At 39.6% G+C, this 19,928-nt stretch overlaps 1 protein-coding gene and 1 non-coding gene across 2 annotated transcripts in view; one reads left to right on the top strand and one right to left on the bottom strand.

Annotated features, from left to right (window-relative positions):
- Brip1 (BRCA1 interacting helicase 1) overlaps window positions 1–19,928 on the top strand; it is a 108,439-nt gene that overhangs the window by 55,580 nt on the left and 32,931 nt on the right. The window contains 2 exon segments of the mRNA XM_048366414.1: window positions 5,719–5,878; window positions 7,598–7,719. Coding sequence (XP_048222371.1) covers window positions 5,719–5,878; window positions 7,598–7,719 — 282 coding nt within the window.
- Window positions 4,921–5,026, bottom strand: LOC125366616. The gene has a single exon (XR_007213910.1). It is a non-coding gene; the product is annotated as a small nucleolar RNA U13 (small nucleolar RNA).

Raw genomic sequence — 19,928 nt, 5'->3', positions numbered from 1 at the left:
TGCTTTAATGAGTGAATATTCTGAATAGTAGCTGAAAAGTATCAATTTATATAACTTTTTATGTCCTATTTTATATGTTTACGTGCATGCCTACAATAACTTACTTTTATCCATTAATAACATGCACACGTTTGAGCCAAAAATTGGAGCTCCCAAAAATTGTGTAAGAATGTATTAGCCAAGTGCTGGTGGTGGCTCACACCTGTAATCCTAGTTACTCAGGAGGCTGAGATCTGAGGATTGTGGTTTGAAGCCAGCCTGGGCAGGAAAGTCCATGAGACTCTTTATCTCCAGTTGATCACAGAAGAAGCCAGAAGTGGCACTGTAGCTTAAGTGGTAAGAGCGCTAGCTTTGAGCGAAAAGGAGCTCAGGGACAGTGCCCAGGCCTAGCTAATTAAATAATTAAAATATATTAATTATAAGTTTTAAAGTGAAATTTTGGGAGAATAGCCGCAGGGAAGTTAGGAATAAACTGGTTATAACCAATAAGTTAGTTTGAAGTAGTAAATGTAAAAGTTGAATTGGTTCTGTCCTATTCTTTGTGCTTCTCTCTCTTGTTGTGTGTGTCAGGCAGTGCCGTTGTCAGTATTAAGGCTTGAATTTAGGGCCTCATACTCTCGCTTGTTTTCTTTTTTCTTGCTTAAGGCTAGTACTCTACTAGTGCCACACCTCCACTTCTGGCTTTTTGGTGTTTAATTGGAGATAAGTATATCTTGGATTAGTCTGCCCCAGCTGACATCAAACCCCAGGTCTCAGATTCTCAGCCTCCTGAGTAGCTAGGATTATACCACCAGCACCTGGCTTCTAAGCTATATTTTTCATACATGAAATGACAGAGAAATCACTTATTAGGAAGTATTAAACAAATTGGTTATGCATAACTTAAGATTAATTAACTATACATTTTTCAGATTAAAGTAGTTTTTGAAGTTGATATTGGCTAGAAAAGCTTGAGGGCTCCAGGCATCCTAACTTGGTTCTCGTCTTTGATATTTGTAACTAATCTTCATAGTAGCAATCAATTGTTTTTTCTTGTTGGCTGGGGTTACAGGCACACACTGTCATGCCCTACAGATAACGACCCACACTTTAATTGAGAAAAACATATGCAAATATGCCTGACCATATCAGTTTACATGCTTAGCCATTATGGATTTGTGTGTGTGTGTGTGTGTGTGTGTGTGTGTGTGTGTGTGCGCGCGTGTGCGTGTGCGCGCGTGCCTTTTTGGGACATAGGACATGTGGAGCCAGAGTAGGTCTGAATGGTATGATTTCATGAGTCTTGAGTATTTCATAAAACTCAAGTATAGTTAGTATTATGAATATTTGAGACCCCATGTATATATGGTATGTTTTGAATATTTAATGTCCTTCAAACTCTTCACCTATGTTCGTTCATATGCAAGCACTCTACTTACCTGTTTAGCATGCTTTACAAGTTTCTAACATCTTTCTCTGATTTTAACGAAAGAGTTTTACTTATCCATTTGGGTTCTTCTGCTTTACCTTAAAATTGAGTCTTCTCAAGTATCATGGAAACTGCGAATTGTTGATAGTAAATTATCATCTCTTGGCTTTTTTTTTTTTTTTTTAGACAGGTCTCAATATGTAGTCCAGGTTGCCTGGCACTTGCTATGTGGCTCAATCTGGCCTTGAACTCATGCCTCCATCTCCCAAGTGCTAGATTACAAGCATATACCATCCTGTCTGTCATAATTTAGCCTCTTTGAATAGAAGATAGAGCCGGATGGCAAGATGCTTCAATAAAAATTCATATTTTTAATTTTTTTTTGTCAGCTATGAGGCTTGAACTTGGGCTGTCATTGAGTTTGTTTGCTCAAGGCTGGTGCTACCACTTTGAGCCACAGTGCCACTTAGGGTTTCGTGGTGGTTAATTGGAGGTAAGAGTCTATGGATCTTCTTGCTAGGCTGGCTTTGAATTGGAGTCATCAGATCTTAGCCTCCTAAGTAGGTAGGATTACAGGCGTGAGCCACTGGTGCCCAACTTAATCATTAAAAAAAAAAAATCTTAAGGGGCTGGGGATATGGCCTAGTGGTAAAGTGCTTGCCTCGTATACATGAAACCCTGGGTTCATTTCTTAGCACCACATATATAGAAAAAGCCAGAAGTGGCACTGTGGCTCAAGTGGTAGAGTGCTAGACTTGAGCAAAAAGAAGCCAGGACCATGCTCAGGCCCTGAGTTCAAGCCCCAAGACTGGCAAAAAACAAAACAAAACAAAATCTTAAATGTTTGAATACAACAAAAACTCAAAGCTATACCCATTTTAGTATAAATATTACAGTAAGATAGTACTGTTAAAAGATTAAAGCTACTGATTTTATTAATATTCAAGATAGATTGCATTTCATTCCATAGATGTACATCTATAGTACCTATGATGCACATGTTAAAATGAATAATAGAAAGTAAACATTTCTTTAATATTAATGCTTCATGGAATGAATAATAAAGAGTCATCCTTAGATGGAAAAATATGACAAGTTTTACCTATGAAGAACATAATGTGAATAAGATTACAGAAGATGGTGCTATATAAAGGCAGGACTATTAAAAGCATTAAGACTTGAGTACTGGCTATTAAATGGAGTAAATGGTAATATTATAAAGTTAAACACATGCCAAAAAACATTTTCCAGAGGACAGGGATTGTAACAATACCATTAATGAGGGCAAAAGAGGTCTTAATGCAATTTGCACATTCTAAAGTTTCAAAAAGAGGCTTTGAGTTAGTGCGTTATGAATGCACTGAACATCTGGAAGTGGGTAAAAGCTATGGACGTTGAGCAAATGCAGGATTTCCCTATGAGTTTGTGTCCTAGCTCACTGCCTCCCTAGTGAGATACTGGTTTTTAAGAAGTTTAAAAAAGTAAAATGACAATGTCCAGATGGGACAGAGACATTCCAGAGTGTCTTTTCCATTTGTGAGATCTGATTTAAAAAAAAAAAATTTCCCCTGCAGTAATTTCCAAGTGATATGGACACCAATTGGTAAGTTAAATCATTTCTATCACTGTATGTCAGTTTGTCTCTGACTTTGAATAATATTTACTCTTTATAAGCTATCAGAGAACAACCATTTATAACAGATGTCTCACGGCTTTCACAATATATAAGCCTTAAAGCCTGAGAGACAGCTTTTTGTCAGGGGGCTTGCCTTGAGTTATTTGAGTTTTAGGTACTGCATTAGATACTTAATAGAATTTAACTACCAGCTGAGTTATTTATGTTATTTAGTTGTTTCTGTTACTTGTCTGGCAAGAGAGAAGTAACTAAACTGCACAAATGTGTCAGTTGAGTGCAGTGGGAACGTTATCTAAAATAGAAAATTTGCTTTAGCCCGTTTTCATTGAGATGATCATTGTGCTTTTCCTTGTAGACCTGCTCTCCCAATTTGCATGTAGCTCCTGTACACTTCTTCATGCAGGGCTTTTAAAGTACTTTTTACAAAATCTTCACCGAAGAGACTAAAGTAAACAAATTGCACTCTGTATAAATATTGCCTTCTAGTCACCGAATGTCCCCTCTTTCAAATTATTTCTTGTATTTCTTCCCCTGGACTAAAATGCGGATGAACTCTCTTGTCAGCGCTTTCCAGCTTTCACTTGTTTTTCCTCTCTTAACTTGTAGCACCTCAGATGTACCATGCTGTGTGTTTTAAAGCTTCTTAACATTCTTTAAAAAGTAAGTGGGTGGGGGAGAGAAGAAAAGTGAAAAGAAAGGAGGGAGGGTAGGAAAGGTAAAATTTGGTGGGTTCACCAACAGAAATGTTTAGTCTCTGAGCTCATGTGTTTTAGCCATATCACTCTAGGCTTCATCTTTATTGCCATGTTATTAATCACTTGAGTATTTTTTTTATTAAGAATGCTGTACCTCATTATACAGTTTTCCTCCCTTTATTATCCTTTTTGACCTTTCATTGATTTGGGCCTTCCTTTTTTATTCATTTATTAAATTTATTTAGTGTTTCTCAACCATTTTCTATGTGTGAGGTACTGTTGTGGTACTAGACAATCATTAGTGAGCAAAATAGGTAAAAAAATCTTGCTCTCTTATATTTTAGGACTGAGAGACAGAAAATAAACCAGACATATGTTAGATGATAATGGAATGAATGATTTTGAGCCACCCAATTTCTTCTTTTCTACTTTCTTCTCTATCCCCCATAGATCAACAGCTTTCATTGAGATTTGTTATGCTGATTTCATATATAATTATATCTCAAAATTACTCACATTCCATCTTTTTCCCTTTCCCTCCCCCTTCTCATCCTATGCACTCCCTTATTTAGACTTACATTCTGTGTTTATCTGTACATATTGTGTACAATTGTGTATGTGTATATCTATGTCTCAATGAAGTTTCCTTGCTGAATTCATTTCTTTATATTCTCCTCAGCACCACATGTATAGAAAATGGCCAGAACTGGCACTGTGGCTTAAGTGGCAGAGTGCTAGCCTTGAGCAAAAAGAAGCCAGGGACAGTGCTCAGGCCCTGAGTTCAAGCCCCAGGACTGGCAAAAAAACAAAACCAAACAAAAAAATATGTGTAAGTGTAATATGTACATTTTAAATAATGAAGTGGATATGAGTATCAACCACTTGTGTAAATAGAATATTATTCCAGCAGTAGATCTCATTAGAACCCCTTTCCAGACACATCTCTTAAAACTAAAGAAATTACTTTTGTTTTAAAACAGTTATATAGTTTTTTTTCAATAACTTTTTTTTTAACGTAAGTTAGGCCATATGTGTGTTTGCATCTGTATTTGCTCTTTTTCCTCAACATCTGTGAGTCTATGATTCATTCTTGTTGATACATCTAAAATGAATTTACTCACTTACTGTGCATTACTAGTTTGTGTGTATGCATGTGCGTTCATGTGTGCAGTTTTTTTTCATGTTATATGGGTAATGTGCCCGCATCCTAACAAGGTTTGAAGGAGTCACATGTCACGCAAGTGCGTGGGAGCCCAATCATCATGCTTTATGAACTGGAAAATGGATCACAAATAGTTTTTAAAATTTTCATACCTTCTCCTTATGTCCATTTTCTACTTTATCCATTTGATTAGTGAGGCTTTCAAATTAGATTTTTAAAAACTTACTTGGCTTTTCATTTCCAGAATTTTAATTTAATTTATTTGCTAACATCAGGATTTGAACTCAGGGCCTTCAGCTTGCTCAACTGTCACTCTACGAGGTAAGCCATGTTTCCAGCTTGGCTTTTTGCTGGTTATTTTGGAGATGGCATCTTCCAGACTTTCCTGCCCAGACTGACTTCAGACTATGATTTTCTGGATCACAGCCTCCTAGGTAGTAGGATTACAGGCACAAGCCACTTGTGACAGCCATTTCCAAAATTGGAATTTGATCTCCCCATTTTTATGTCTTTATTGTAGAGATAGTATTAATAGCAGCGGCAGCATTGTTACTGGGGTTAATAATGGTGAAAGTAGTAGCTGCTAACACTTATTCCTCTGTGTGACTGTGTGCCAGGTATCATTCATACGTCTTCAGCTCTGTTAATGAACTTCACAATAACAGCTCTATGAGATATTGCTTACCCCATTGTATAGATGAAAAAAGTCATAGAAAAGTTAATATGTTTGCCTTAGTCACATTATAGTTCAATCAGCATTTAAAAAAGGAAAGGAAAGTTTACTCAACAACATAAAACTTTTTCTTTTTCCTTTTAGTTACTAGAAAAATTAAAAGAACGCTGGCTTTCAACTGGTTTATGGCAAAATCTGGAACTGATGAAAACAGTCATTGTGGAACCTCAAGGAGGAGAAAAAACTGATTTTGATGAATTACTTCAGGTGTACTATGATGCGATCAAGTACAAAGGAGAGAAAGGTATTTACAAATTATTTCATGGTCAATAAATAATATATTTATTATAAGGCAAGATGTCAGTACTATTGGAATTTCATTTTTATCATCTTATAAGTGAATTTTACCTAAAAGATAAATTTATATTTTATATCAGGCCCCAAGGATTTACACTTCTGATTCTAGCTGCTCCAGAAGCTAAGATCCAAGATCTGAGGTTTAAAGCCAGCCAAGGCAAACAAAATTCTTGAGATTTTTATCTCCATTTAACCAGCAAAAAGTTCAAACTGGATGCGGGACTCAAAAGAGCTCAAGGCCCTGAATGCAAGTCCTAGTGTATACATACACACAACTGGGTTTATAATCATAGGTTATTAAATATATATATATATAAGTTAATTGTCCTATAATATTTTCACTTAGCCTTTCCTGTTCATCTGTGAAAAATACACATTCAGGAGTTTAGCTTATACTACCTGATCAATTTTATGCATGAAGGCAGTTAGGAGAGCTATCAATATTTTCCTTACTAGCCAAACAAGACATATTTTGACCTGAATAATGTACGTTGTGCCTATATTCTATTAAATAAGATAAACTTGTGTTTTCAAAATGTAACTGAGAATTGAGGAGCTGAGTGTTTTTGTACACACTTAAAATCCCAGCACGTGGGATGGTCAGGCAGAAAGAAGGCCAACCTGGGCTATATAATGAGATCTTTCTTCAAATACCTAGCCAAGCCACACAATAACACCTCCACCCCAGACAAGCGCCTTACATAGCTGAGGACTTACATAGCTGAAGCTTGAACTCTGGGCCTGGGTACTGTCCCTGAGCTCCTTTCAAGGCTAGCACTCTACTACTTGAGACACAGCTTCTGGCTTTTTTTGTGATTAATTGGAGACAAGAATCTCACAGACTTTCCTGCTCAGGCTGACTTTGAACCACAATCTTCAGATTTCAGTCTCTTGAGTAGCTAGTATTACAGGTGTGAGCCACTGGAACCTGGCTTGAAAATTTCATTTTTTTAGTTCATGTCATGTCAGTTCTTTTGTTGTTGTTGGTCATGGAGCTGGGTGCTGTCCCTGTGCTCTTCAACTCAAGGCTAGTGCTCTACCACTTGAGGCACAGCACACCTTCTGGTTTTCTGGTGGTTAATTGGAGATAAGGGCCTCACAGACTGTCTTGCTGGGGCTAGCCTTGAACCATGATCCTCAGATCTTAGCCTCTTGTGTAGCTAGGATTAGAGGCATGTGCCTGGCTTCAATTATTTTATTTTATTTTATTTTTTGCCACTCCTGTGGCTTGAATTCAGGGCCTGAGCACTGTCCCTGGCTTCCTTTTGCTCAAGGCTAGCACTCTGCCACTTGAGCCACAGCACCACTTCTGGCTTTTTCTATATATGTGGTGCTGAGGAATTGAATTCAGGGCTTCATGTATACGAGGCGAGCACTCTTGCCACTAGGCCATATTCCCAGCCAGCTTCAATTCTTAAATTGTTTGATTCTGTGGTATGATTTTACTGTACAAAGTATCTGGGAGACACACAGTTTGTAAGCTGGTTTATGACTATGCTATTATATCTAATTTTGTTTTTATTTATTTAAAGATAATCTTTTAAAATAGTCTCTTATTGTGTCTTATTTGAAACTTCCTAATGAACTTCAGAAATCACAAGAATGAGCAATTTCTCAGAATTTTGAGTGTGGCTTGTAAGATTTTCTTCTTTTCCTGTTGCTTTAGATGGAGCCCTTCTCATAGCAGTTTGTCGTGGTAAAGTGAGTGAGGGTCTGGATTTCTCAGATGACAATGCCCGTGCGGTGGTAACCATAGGAATTCCTTTTCCAAATGTGAAAGATCTACAGGTAGGCCATCAAAGCCTTGCAATTAATTCTTAATGGAAGGAAGTCCTTGATTTTGTGTGAAGTTAATTTTCTATTTTTCTTGTATCCTCAGATATTTTCTTTAAAATCTCTGGAGACTAAATGAGAAAGGTTTCATAGGAAAGATTTGTTTTAATTTAATTGTCTTTTGCTCAACAAGTCATTTTCAAGGATGATCGTAGTTCAGAAGCATCAGTATCATCTGGGAATTTATAGAAATATAGATTTTCAGTATTTCATCTAGACTTCCTGAATCAGAAATGCTGGCTATGAAGCCCCACAATTTGTGTTTTATCAAGCTTTTAGTGATACGGTGGGGGTTTTTGGCCAGTCTTGGGACTTGAACTCAGGGCCTGAGCACTGTCCCTGGCTTCCTTTTGCTCAAAGCTAGCATTCTACCACTTGAGCCACAGTGCCACTTCCAGCTTTTTTTTTAATGTGGTGCTGAGGAATCGAACCCAGGGCTTCATGCAAGCACTCTACCATTAAGCCACATTCCCAGCCCCATGATACTGTGTTTTTTTAATGTGGCTCCCTTCTCTCCAGCGCTCTATGCTGCCGATTTCACAAGTGTATCTGCCCTAGATCTCTTCCACTTCAGCTCAATATGACCATGGCACTCTGTACTGCCAGGCTGTGTGCTCTGGTCAGGAAATTATACCAAGAGAGAGAGCTGAGACTACTAGAATGAGTTCACCTAATGAACTCCATCGGTCTCTAGAGAAATAGCCTTGGGCTGCTTTGTGTTTCCCAAAAGTACTTGCTCTGTTTTTCTTAGTTTTCCTATTGCTTCCAATGGAAGAGATGTTTCTAAACCAGTTACTTAATATTGGCTCCAAAATAGTTCTGTCACATTATCACAGCTTGTTTCCTAGACATATTATATTGGGAAAAGTTACTTGAAACCTAAAGTGACATATATTATTAGTCAGGAGTCTCCAGAGAAACAGAAACAATTGAAATCTGTTATTTCAAGATTGACTCAATTATAGACGTAAAGAAATGCTGCTCAGTGGCCATCTACAAGTTCATTGTGTGGTTCAGCTCAAGAAAATGGAAGCCAGGGTCGGAGGCATACCTTAGTTGATAGAGTACTAGCCAACGAGCAAAAGCAGCAAGGACCAAGTTTGGTCTCAGACCTAAAAGAAAAGAAACTGGAAACCTCAGAATTACTCAGAAGTGGTGCTTTTCCTGTTCTCTAGCATCTACTTCCTGGGAGCAGTGAAGTTGACACCCAGAATTAACCATCACAGTGGATGTTCCCTTCCATCAGAGTATTGGAAGGTACCACCAATTTGAGACCAACACTTGAGCTGACCTACTGCGTGTGACCCGTGCCCTTCCTGCAGGGGTACAGGCAATAGTATCGAACCAAATTTAGCAAGTTCAGTAGGATGTTGTCTTCTTTAGTTGTAATACTTTAATAGGAAATGTAAATTATACATTTACTTTTATTTTCCTAGGCCATAGAAGTCCTTAGGTAACACTATCTCTCTACTTAGTCCCTATGATCCTATAATAACATCTAGACTTCAGAATTTCTGAAAGTCCCCAGGAGGTATGTTATTTAATGATTCACAATCTGGTCCTTCCAGTCCCTGCTGGTTTTGATGGTTGTCACTACCTTTCCTTCCTCAAATCTAAAATGGCTCATGCTACCTGATGAAGCAGTTGGCATCTTGATTGTGTTTGCCAACAAGGGCCTGAGTGTGACATTGCACAGAAGTTGAGTGCTGCCCTTGTTGGCAAACACAATCAAGATGCCAACTGCTTCCTGGGCCTATTGCTTTTTGGTATCTTGTTATTGTCCCTGGCCCCAGGTTATTACACTTACTTATGCAATGATAAAGTGCAGACAGCTCTTTCCTCTATTTTGCTACTTTTTGTACTTGAGTTATGGGGATTTAGATAAATAGAACTATGACAAATAGGATCAGATCTGGCCACCAAATGTCTTCCTCATGACAGATTGACATGTTCTCTAGAGGGACTTTATTCCAAAGAAAGTATGATTGTTGGGTAAATGTCTCTACAGGTTTGGTCACCAACCTGTGGCACTGTTGGAAGGTGGTGGGACATTGAGGAGATGGGAGGAAGTGGGGTCCCTAGTGGCATGCCCTTGAAGAGGCCACCGACCCCAGCTCCTTCTCTGTGCTGCCTGGCTGCCACATGCTCCTGCTCGTGTTCTGCCTTGCCACAAGCCTGAGGTTTATGGGGCCAAGCAACAGAACTAAAATCTTAGAAACCATGAGCCCAAATAAATGTTTCCACTTTGGAACCTGTTATCCCAGGTACCAAGTCACAGTGATAGAAAGATGACTGCTGGGGTGGTTGTAGGTGACCCTAACAAATGAGCTTGATAGAATAACAATGCCCAGAACCATGGCTTTGAGGGGGAAGGAAGGAAGGAAGGAAGGAAGGAAGGAAGGAACGAAGGATCATATAAAACATACAATATTTTCTCTTCACAAACATTTAAAAAATTTTAAGAATGTTTTTGGGAAAAATGAAGAATAACATAATAAATATTTATGTCTCACAATATTTTCTTGAAGTTGTTTTTTAAACTATCTTACATTAGTTTATACAGAGGTTAAAGCTGTTTTGTTATGTTTTGTGCCAGTCCTGGGCATTGAATTTGAGGCCACAGTTCTGAGCTATTTTGCTCAAGGCTACCACCCCATCACTTGAGCCACAGCTTCATTTCTAGCTTCTTGTTGGTTAATTGGAAATAAGAATCTCAAAAACTTTTGAACCATGATCCTCATATCTCAGCCTACTGAGAAACTGGGATTACACGTGTGAGCTTCCAGCACCCAGCCTAGTGCTTTTTTAAAAACTAAATATTATGTGAAAAGTCCTTTACCAATATCCTTTCTTACTCCCTCAAACTCATGTTACAAAGCCTGTTCATTACATTATGTTTCAGTGTTTTAAAGTATGGTTTATAATCTGTTAAAGGGCATACCTTGAAGAAAAGAACAATTTCTTAAGTATCTTTCTGTCTCTACAATTAAAATTTTGCCTTTGAGTATAGAGTTTAATAAATGATGTTTTAATCGGTGATTAAATAGAAGTTTAATATAAGATTTTTACTTGTTTTGTTTTTTGCCAGTCCTGGGGCTTGAACTCAGGGCCTGGGCACTGTCCCTGAGCTTCTTTGGCTCAAGGCTAGCACTCTACCACTTGAGAGCCACAGTGCCACTTCTGGCTCTTTCTGTTTATGTGGTACTGAGGAATTGAACCTAGGCCTTCATGCATGCTTGGCAAACACTCTACCACTGAGCCACATTCCCAGTCTAAGATTGTTTTTTCTTTTTTTTTCTTCTTTTGGCCAGTCCTGGGCCTTGGACTCAGGGCCTGAGCACCTTCCCTGGCTTCTTCCCGCTCAAAGCCAGCACTCTGCCACCTGAGCCACAGCGCCCCTTCTGGCCGTTTTCCATATATGTGGTGCTGGGGAATCAAACCGAGAGCTTCACGTGTAGGAGGCAAGCACTCTTGCCACTAGGCCATATTCCCAGCCCTAAGATTGTTTTTTCTTTGGTGCCAGTACTAAGACTTTAATTCAGTACCTGGGAACTTTCCCTAGCTTTTTTACCCAAAGCTAGTTCTCTACCACTTGAGCCACAGTTCTACTTCCAGCTTTTTGCCAGTTAATTGGAGATAAGAGTCTCACGGACTTTTCTTCTCTTGATGGCTTTGAACAATCCTCAGATCTCAGCCTCCTGAATAGCTATGATTACAGGTATAAGCTGGAGACTTAACACATTGTAATAACAATAATCATTAAATGATATTAAACAAAGTGGTAGTAAGCATTAATATAACTTGTGTGTGTTATTGTCATAAGTAATCAAAAGAATTTCTGAAGGGAATAATCAATCTCCAGTAGTCTAGTAGTGCGTGCATGTATGTGTGTGTGTATGTGCTGGTACTGAGCCTACACTCAACGTTTTTCACTGGAGGCTGGTGCTCTACCACTTGAGCTACATCTATCGATTTATCTGCTCAGGCTAGCTTCAAACCATGATCCTCAGATCTCAACCTTCTGAGTATCTAGGATTATAAGTATGAGCCATCAATGTCTGGCTCCCAATAGCATCTTAATGCTTTACCAAGTACATAATAGAACATAATAAGTAGAGGAACTATCTTATATTGATTATACAAACGGCCACTCTTCGTATAGTTTTTTTAAATTACTATTTGACAAATCATCATGGGCTGGGAATATGGCCTAGTGGCAAGAGTGCTTGCCTTGTATACATGAAGCCCTAGGTTTGATTCCTCAACACCACATATATAGAAAAGGCCAGAAGTGGTGCTCTAGGTCAAGTTGGCAGAGTGCTAGCCTTGAGCAAAAAGAAGCCAGGGACAGTGCTGAGGCCCTGAGTTCAAGCCCTAGGCCTGGCAAAAAAAAAAAAAACAAAACACCCCAAAACAAATCATCAGATAATGGCTTAAAACAACATACATTTATTGTCTCTATAGGTTATGAATGTAGACATGGCTTAGGTGGGTTCTCTGCCCAGAGTTTCATAAATGGTGTTCTCCCCTGGAGCTTCCATGCTCATTGAGGTTACTGGCAGAATCAGTGCCTTGTGTTTGTATGACTGTGGTTCTTTAAAACCCAGCCAGAGGCTATTCTTAGCTCTGAGAAGATACTTAAGGTTCCTTACTGTCTTATCATTTTTGTAGGCTCCCTCACAGCCTGGAAATTTAATTCTTCAAGGCTTCCTAGCACCAATCAGCTAAATAGGATGTTACATAACCTATCATTGGTACAGTAATTTCCGATCACTTTGCTATACAAGATAACCTAATCAAAGAGTGACTTGCCATATAAATAGGATAGAAGCAATTCACAGATTCTACCCTAACTCAAGGGAGAGAATATAAATATGTGGCTCAGGAGATGTCATCTTAGGGTGTATCTGTCCTTTTCCTATTCTGTATAAAAGGAGATGATGGACTAAATGATTTTCATAAATCTCTCTTTTAAGACCGTTCAAAGGGCTGGGCTTTATAATGTTCTTTTACATTAATATTCAATCTATTCCATAGCAACAAATGGAAATTATTTACAAATGAAAACTCTGAAGTATTCTTTCTTATATACTCTGTAAAATAGAGCATATATTTCATTTAAATGCATATTTTAAAAAGCTCAGATCAGTGTTTGAAAAGTGATTTGAGTGGGACAAAGGAGACTATATTAATTTAATGATAATATTTCTTTTCCTTAAACTTGAAAAAGATTATGGAAGTAAAAACAAATTAAGTAGAGTTTAAAATACTAACTTAAGACATTCCAGTCTCCATTGTGGAGTTTGGCTTTGAGAGAGGCAGGAAAATGTATGTTAAAGCCAAAAATATGACTTCTTTTGGCTGTGACCAGGATTTCCTCTTCCCACCTTGGGGACTACAAAGTAGAGGTAGGAAAATTTCATTTTGGAGCCAAGTGTGACTTGTTTAGTTCAAGTCATAATTTATTGCACACACCTCAGGGACCTGAAAATAAAGAAAGCCACTATGAAATGCTGATAATGGGCTACTCTGAAGGGCAAAGCATTAAGCTGGCTTTCCCAGTGAGGATTTTTCTCTTTTACCTTTCCCAGATGCTTCTGATCATTCTCTAGGCAAGTACTTAATCGTGTAGTAGTTCTAAAAGGAAACTTTCTATGCACCAGACCAAAGTGTCTGAGGGGCATGAGAGTGAACCCAGATTTTCCTCTGAACAGATGTCAGTAAGATAGTGCAACTCAAAAGAAAAATGATTTTAGTTTAATGCAATTAAGTTGCAGTATGATAAGACTGCCTTTTTAATGGGTATAGAGAACAATTCTGTAACCAGATTCAGCTACAAAAGCTTACATTACAATTTGGTCATCTACATCTCACATTGGTGACATAGACATAGCAAGACATGGTGTAATATGTAGATTTTAAAATTGTATTTTTGTTTGTATTCTTTAACATACTATAATCTTTGTGATAGTGCCTCTTCTGAGGGAAAAATCATCAATATGTGGTTAAAAATTTGTCTGTTTTAAAAATGTTGAGGTGGAGCTGGACTGGACACTATGCCTTTCACCTGTCATCCTAGTCCCTTGGGAGATGGAGATCAGGAAGAAGGTGGCTCGAGGTCAGCCCAGGTGAAAAGTGAGAGACATCATCTTAGCCAGTAAAAGCTGCTGTGGTGGCACTCCTGTTGTCCCGTTACAGTGGAAACATAAATAAGAGGCTCACAGGCTAGGCTGGCCTGAATATAAATGTGAGACTCTACTCAAAAGAATAATGAAAGCAAAGAGGATTGTGGACATGGCTCAAGTGGTAGAGTGTCTGCCTGCTGAGCCCAAGGTCCTAAGTTCAAACACCCCAGTGCCCACCCCCCAAAAGTTGAAGTAATAAGTACTTGAATAAAATGTAAAGGTAATATTCATTATTGGAATGATAGGTAATGTCATAGTAATCCCAGCACTTGGGAAGTAGAGGCAAGAGGATTAGGGGTTCAAGGCCATTTTAGGGTACATAGTAAGTCCAAGGCCAGCTTGTGCCACACAGCAAGAAAGACCCTGTCTCAAAAACATGCATTTACATAATTTAAAATAATTTATTAAGATAATAACATTTCAATTGGACACCATAGCTCATATCTGTAAGTAGAGATTGGGAGGACTGTGGTTCAAGGCCAGCCTGTGCAACAAATGAACAATACTTCCATTTGAGCAAAGTACGGCAGGAGTGGTGGTCCATATCTGTGGTCCCAGCGATGCAGGAGGTGTAATTCAAAGATCATGTGCCAGACCAGCTAGCAAAATGAAGTAAAGCCGGGCACTGGTGGCTCATACCTGTAATCCTAGCTACTCAGGAGGCTAAGATCTGAGGATCACGATTCAAAGCCAGCTTGGGCAGGAAAGGCTGCAAGACTCTTATCTCCAATTAACCACCAGGAAACTGGAAGTGGTTCTGTGGCTAAAGTGGTAGAGCACTAGCCTTGAGCTGAAGAGCTCAGGGGCAGTGGCCAGGCCCAGAGTTTAAGCCCCATGAATGACACCCCCCCCCAAGAGAAGTAAAAAGGCTGGAGGTGTGGCTCATGTGGTAGACTGCTTTCCTAGTAAGTATAATGTCCTGCATTTTTTGTTTTTGCCATCCCTAGGGTTTGGACTCAGGGCCTGAGCACTGTCACTGGCTTCTTTTTGCTTATGGCTAGCACTGTGCCACCTGAGCCACAGTGCCACTTCCAGCCAAAATTTGTATGTAATGCTGAGGAATCAAACCCAGGGCTTCATGCATGCTAGGCACACACTCTACCGCTAAGCCACATTCCCAGGCCCCCAAAAAGAATTTTTATAATTTAAAATATACTCTTAGCCTGGCGCCAGTGGCTCATCCCTATAATCCTAGCTACTCAGGAGGCTGAGATCTGAGGATCACAGTATAAAGCCAGCCCCAGCAGGAAAATCTGGGGAGACTTTTATCACCAATTAAACACCAGTTAAGTGGCACTGTGGTTCAAAGTGGTAGAGCTCTAGCCTTGAGCGAAAAAGCTCAGGGACAGCACTCAGGCCCTGAGTTCAAGCCACATGATCCCCCCCTCCCCGTGTGTGTGTGTGTGTGTGTGTGTGTGTGTGTGTGTGTGTGTGTGTGTGTTGTATATATAGTCTTGTATTGCTTTTCAGAGGTTGGGAAAGGGGGAAGGAGTGCTAGGGGATTGAAACCAAGGCCTCATGCTTGCAAGGCTGGTGGCTCTACCACTTGAGCCACACCTTTAAGCCTGTCTTTTGTACTAGTTATTTTCCATTCATTGTGATCTTTGTGTAAAACATAGGAGGAGACCGGATGACAACATAAATGAAGTAGGATGCACATTACACCATGTTAAATTGGTTCTTTCAAGTCTGAAAATAATATCAGACTATGGCAATTTCAGAATCCTTAATTCTTCAGAAAGAGAATGACACTTTTTTGTTATTTTCCTAGTTTTGATGACTTAATATTCATGTTTGTGAATGGAGGCAGGTGTTTAAAGGACTATACTATATCAAGATGAACTTGATTTCAGAAAAAAAATTTTGAGAAGATTCTTCTATTATTGATTTATTTGGGAGTTACTGAGGTTTGGACTCAGAACATCATTGCTTGCTAGGCTGACATTCTACCATTTGAGCCATGCCTCCAGCCTGGCTTTTGCTGCTTATTTTGGAGATGGCGGGGGGTAGGGGGTAGTCTAGATGACTTTTCTACTTTGGCTGGTTTCAAACTTTGATCCTCTAGATCTCTGCCTCTTGAGTAGCTAGGATTATAGGCATGACCACTGACACCTGACTCATCTATTCTTATTTTCTCATTCATATATTTTCTATCATAACTATATTAACAAGCTTGAGTATACCATTTATTAATTAACAGACTTAGTACTAAGAGTCTACTCTGTAGTAAGTACAGTAGGCAAATACAAACAAGATTCTCTGTTTACACAGTGATGTCTATATAATTTAGTAAAAGACAAGACTACTTACACAGAATGTTTTGGTGGAATAGAGATTGAGTGGTGAGTTGCTCAGGAAACATGAAGTTGACTAACACCTTTTCCAGTCAGGCATCGGTTTACTTCAACTTGCCTTACAGGGATGGAGGAGCTAGAAAGGTGAGATTTGAATCTTGTCTGCATTGAGATTCAAGCATACAAATGTTTGGTAAAGTGGAAAGGACCCATTAGTGGCCCGATTACAGCATGCTGTTGAGATCATAAGACTGTATAGAATAGTGAATCAGCCTTATTTTTGGCATTTTTGGATTTTGTATTATTATTTTTTTTGTAAGCACCTAACCAGAAGTACACTAGTTATAACAGACTCCAGGGACACTGATACACTGCACAGACTACCACCCCCGGTCTCCTGGAACTTACAATCCAGCCAGGAGTACTGACATTGAAGTAATAAAACAATTGCAGTTGGGAAAACTGTAAAAAAAAAGTCACAGGAACCATGAGAATGTTATAACAGGTCTTTAGGGGTCAAGAAAGGCTTCCTGAGGAAGTGATATTTAAGCTGACACAGGAAAGAAGGCAAAGCATCAGGAGGTGAACCAAAAGGATAATAGTATTCTCAACAGAGGGAGCAGCATATGCTAAGGCCCTGATGTATGAAAGAGGATAGCAGTTCCCAGGAATTCAAAGAAGCTGATGGAGAGTGAATTGGAGAGAATAGCAAGTAAATGCAGGTAGGGAAAAGTACTTAGGAGCCAAATCACCTAAGACTGTGCCATTTTCAGGATTTGAGACTTTATTCTGAACTAGGTGAAACTAGATCCAGGAACGGAGCCTGGGGTTGGAGTGGAGCAGGGCTCTGGTTATAGTGTGTGGTGACCCACCTGGATCTAGCCCCAGTAATAACATGTGGTTACTCAGGGGACATGGCGCTGTATATAAACTTAAAGGGCTGTAATACTAAACTCCCTGACATTTAGAAGTCTAGCAATTTATTGTTAAAATTGTTTAAAAAAAAACACTTAGGCAAAATTAGAGATAGGGAAGAAAAACTTACAGGTCTAGAATGAGTTTGACTTCAATTATGTATACCATATTTTCCTCCTCAATTGTTTTTTTTTTTTTTTCTTTTCCCCCAGCTTATTTTTTGTTTGTTTGGTTTTTTTGCCAGTCCTGGGACTTGAACTCAGGGCCTGACAATGGTCCCCAGCTTCTTTTTGCTCAAGGCTAGCACTCTACCACAACAGCGCCACATCCAGCTTTTTCTATATATGTGGTACTGAGGAATTGAACTCAGGGCTTCATGTATACGAGGTGAGCACTTTACCACCAGGCCATATTCCCAGCTTATTTTTTTATTTTTTTGGCCAGTCCTGGGGCTTGGACTCAGGGCCTGAGCACTGTCCCTGGCTTCTTCTTGCTCAAGGCTAGCACTCTGCCACTTGAGCCACAGCGCCCCTTCTGGTCATTTTCTGTATATGTGGTGCTGGGGAATCGAACCCAGGGCCTCATGTATATGAGGCAGGCACTCTTGCCACTAGGCCATATCCCCAGCCCCCCAGCTTATTTTTTAAAGATAATTTTTCCAAAAGTATTATTAAAATCAGTTTCTAAGTATATTTTGAAATTCCCACATTAAAATCTTGTTTAAATCTTAAATAAACTGCTTAGGTTTGTACTGCCTTGGGCAGTGAAAAAATGAGCCAGTATCTCTTCTGAAGAACAAGTGATCCAAACAAATAATAACCCTACAAAATAAATCAATGAACTGCTGAAGTTTTGTTTTGTTTTTCCCAAGAACTCTACCCCTGCCCCTGCATCCTGGTGATTGGCCTTGCACATGTCAGGCCAGGGTTGTACCATTGAACTACATTACTATCATTAGTTCCTCTCTCCCTCCCTCCCTCTCTCCCTCCCTCCCTCCCTCCCCCCCTCCCTCCCTCCTTTCCTTCCTTTCTTCCTCCCTCTGTCTTTAGTTCTCCTCTCCCTCTTTCCCTTCCCCCTCCCCCTCCCCTCCCCCTCTTTCCCTATCCCTTCCATTCCCCCTCTCCCTCACCCTCACCCTCTCCCTCTCCCTCTCCTCTCTTGTGTGTGTACCATTACTGTGGCTTGGACTCAGAACCTTGCTCTCTCATTCCTGACTTTTTTCACTTAAGGCTGGTGCTCTACTACTTGAGCCAGACCTCCACTTCCATGACTCTTACTGGAAGAAAAGATGATTTTCCTGGGTGCAATACTACATGTCTATAATCCCAGCATTCAAGGATCACAAGTTGAAGGCCAACCTGGACTCCATAGTGAGAAAAAAAATTTTTAGTGTTATTATAAGGGTGATGTACAGAGGGATTACAGTTACACTAGTCAGGTAAAGAGTACATTTCTTTTTGGACAATGTCACCCCTTCCCTCGCTCTCCCAGTTTTTTCCTCCTGACCCTACCTGTTGTTGTATAGTTGTCTACTTTATTTTCAACATAGTGTACAGTGAGTACCACTGCTGCATTTGTTCACCCTTTGTCCCTCCATTTTCACACCACCCCATTACCCTCCCAAAGACAGAAACAAGACAAAAAGAAAATAAATAAAAACAACAATGAAGAAAACAACCTCATTTCCATTTCCTGGAGTTCATTTCAATAAATATTATTTTATCTGATCAGTTGCACATAGACATTGTGCCTTTGTGTTCCCTCTCCTAAGAATATCCTTTGGTCTCATTGTTTGTGTGTAGAGTCCCATATAATTTATCATGTCCCAGTGTATTTTAGATCTAGCTTCCACGTAGGAGAGAAAACATGAGCTGTTTGGTTCTGAACTTGGCTTACCTCGCTTAACATGATTTGTTCTAGGGCTGGGGATATGGCCTAGTGGCAAGAGTGCTTGCCTTGTATACATGAGGCCCTGGGTTCAATTCCCCAGCACCACATATACAGAAAATGGCCAGAAGTGGTGCTGTGGCTCAAGTGGCAGAGTGCTAGCCTTGAGCAAGAAGAAGCCAGGGACAGTGCTCAGGCCCTGAGTCCAAGCCCCAGGACTGGCCAAAAAAACCCAAAAAAACATGATTTGTTCTAGATCCATCAGTTTCCCTGCAAGTGACACTATTTTATTCTTTCTAATGACTGTGTAAAATTCCATTGTATATAGGTACCACATGTTTTGGATCTACTCATCTATTGTAGGGCATCTAGGCTGTTTCCATAGCTTGGCTTTTGTGAATAGTGCAGCATAAACTTAATCTTTATTAAACAATTTTACTCTCTAGGGATTGTTGCCAGTTCTGGGTTTTGAACTCAGGGCCTGGGAGCTGTCCCTGAACTCTGCCCTCACCCTACCCTCCCCAGGCTAGCACTCTACTACTGTAGCCACAGTTCTCCTTCCAGCTTGCTTGCTTGATCATTCATTCATTCATTCTTTTTGGTAGTTAATTGGAGATAAGAATCTCATGGACTTTCCTGCCTAGGCTGGCTTTGATCTTCAGATCTCAGCCTCCTGAGTAGTTAAGATTACATGTGTGAGCCACAGCGATCAGCTTGCTTGTCCTTTTTTCCTTTCAATATAATTGTATCCCAGTTTTCCAGTTTTTATTAAATCTATTGTTAACATTCACATTATCCTGACTGTGACAATATAGCTTACTGTGTTTGAAGGATTTCTTCCTGTTCTAAACTTTAGTGTTAATAAAGCCCTTTTCTCACTTTC

The sequence above is a fragment of the Perognathus longimembris genome, chromosome 17, assembly GCF_023159225.1.
Source record: "Perognathus longimembris pacificus isolate PPM17 chromosome 17, ASM2315922v1, whole genome shotgun sequence".
NCBI classification, from domain to species: Eukaryota; Metazoa; Chordata; class Mammalia; order Rodentia; family Heteromyidae; genus Perognathus; species Perognathus longimembris.
The sequence above is the reverse complement of the archived record's forward strand: the minus strand, read 5'-3'. Positions and strand labels throughout refer to the sequence as shown.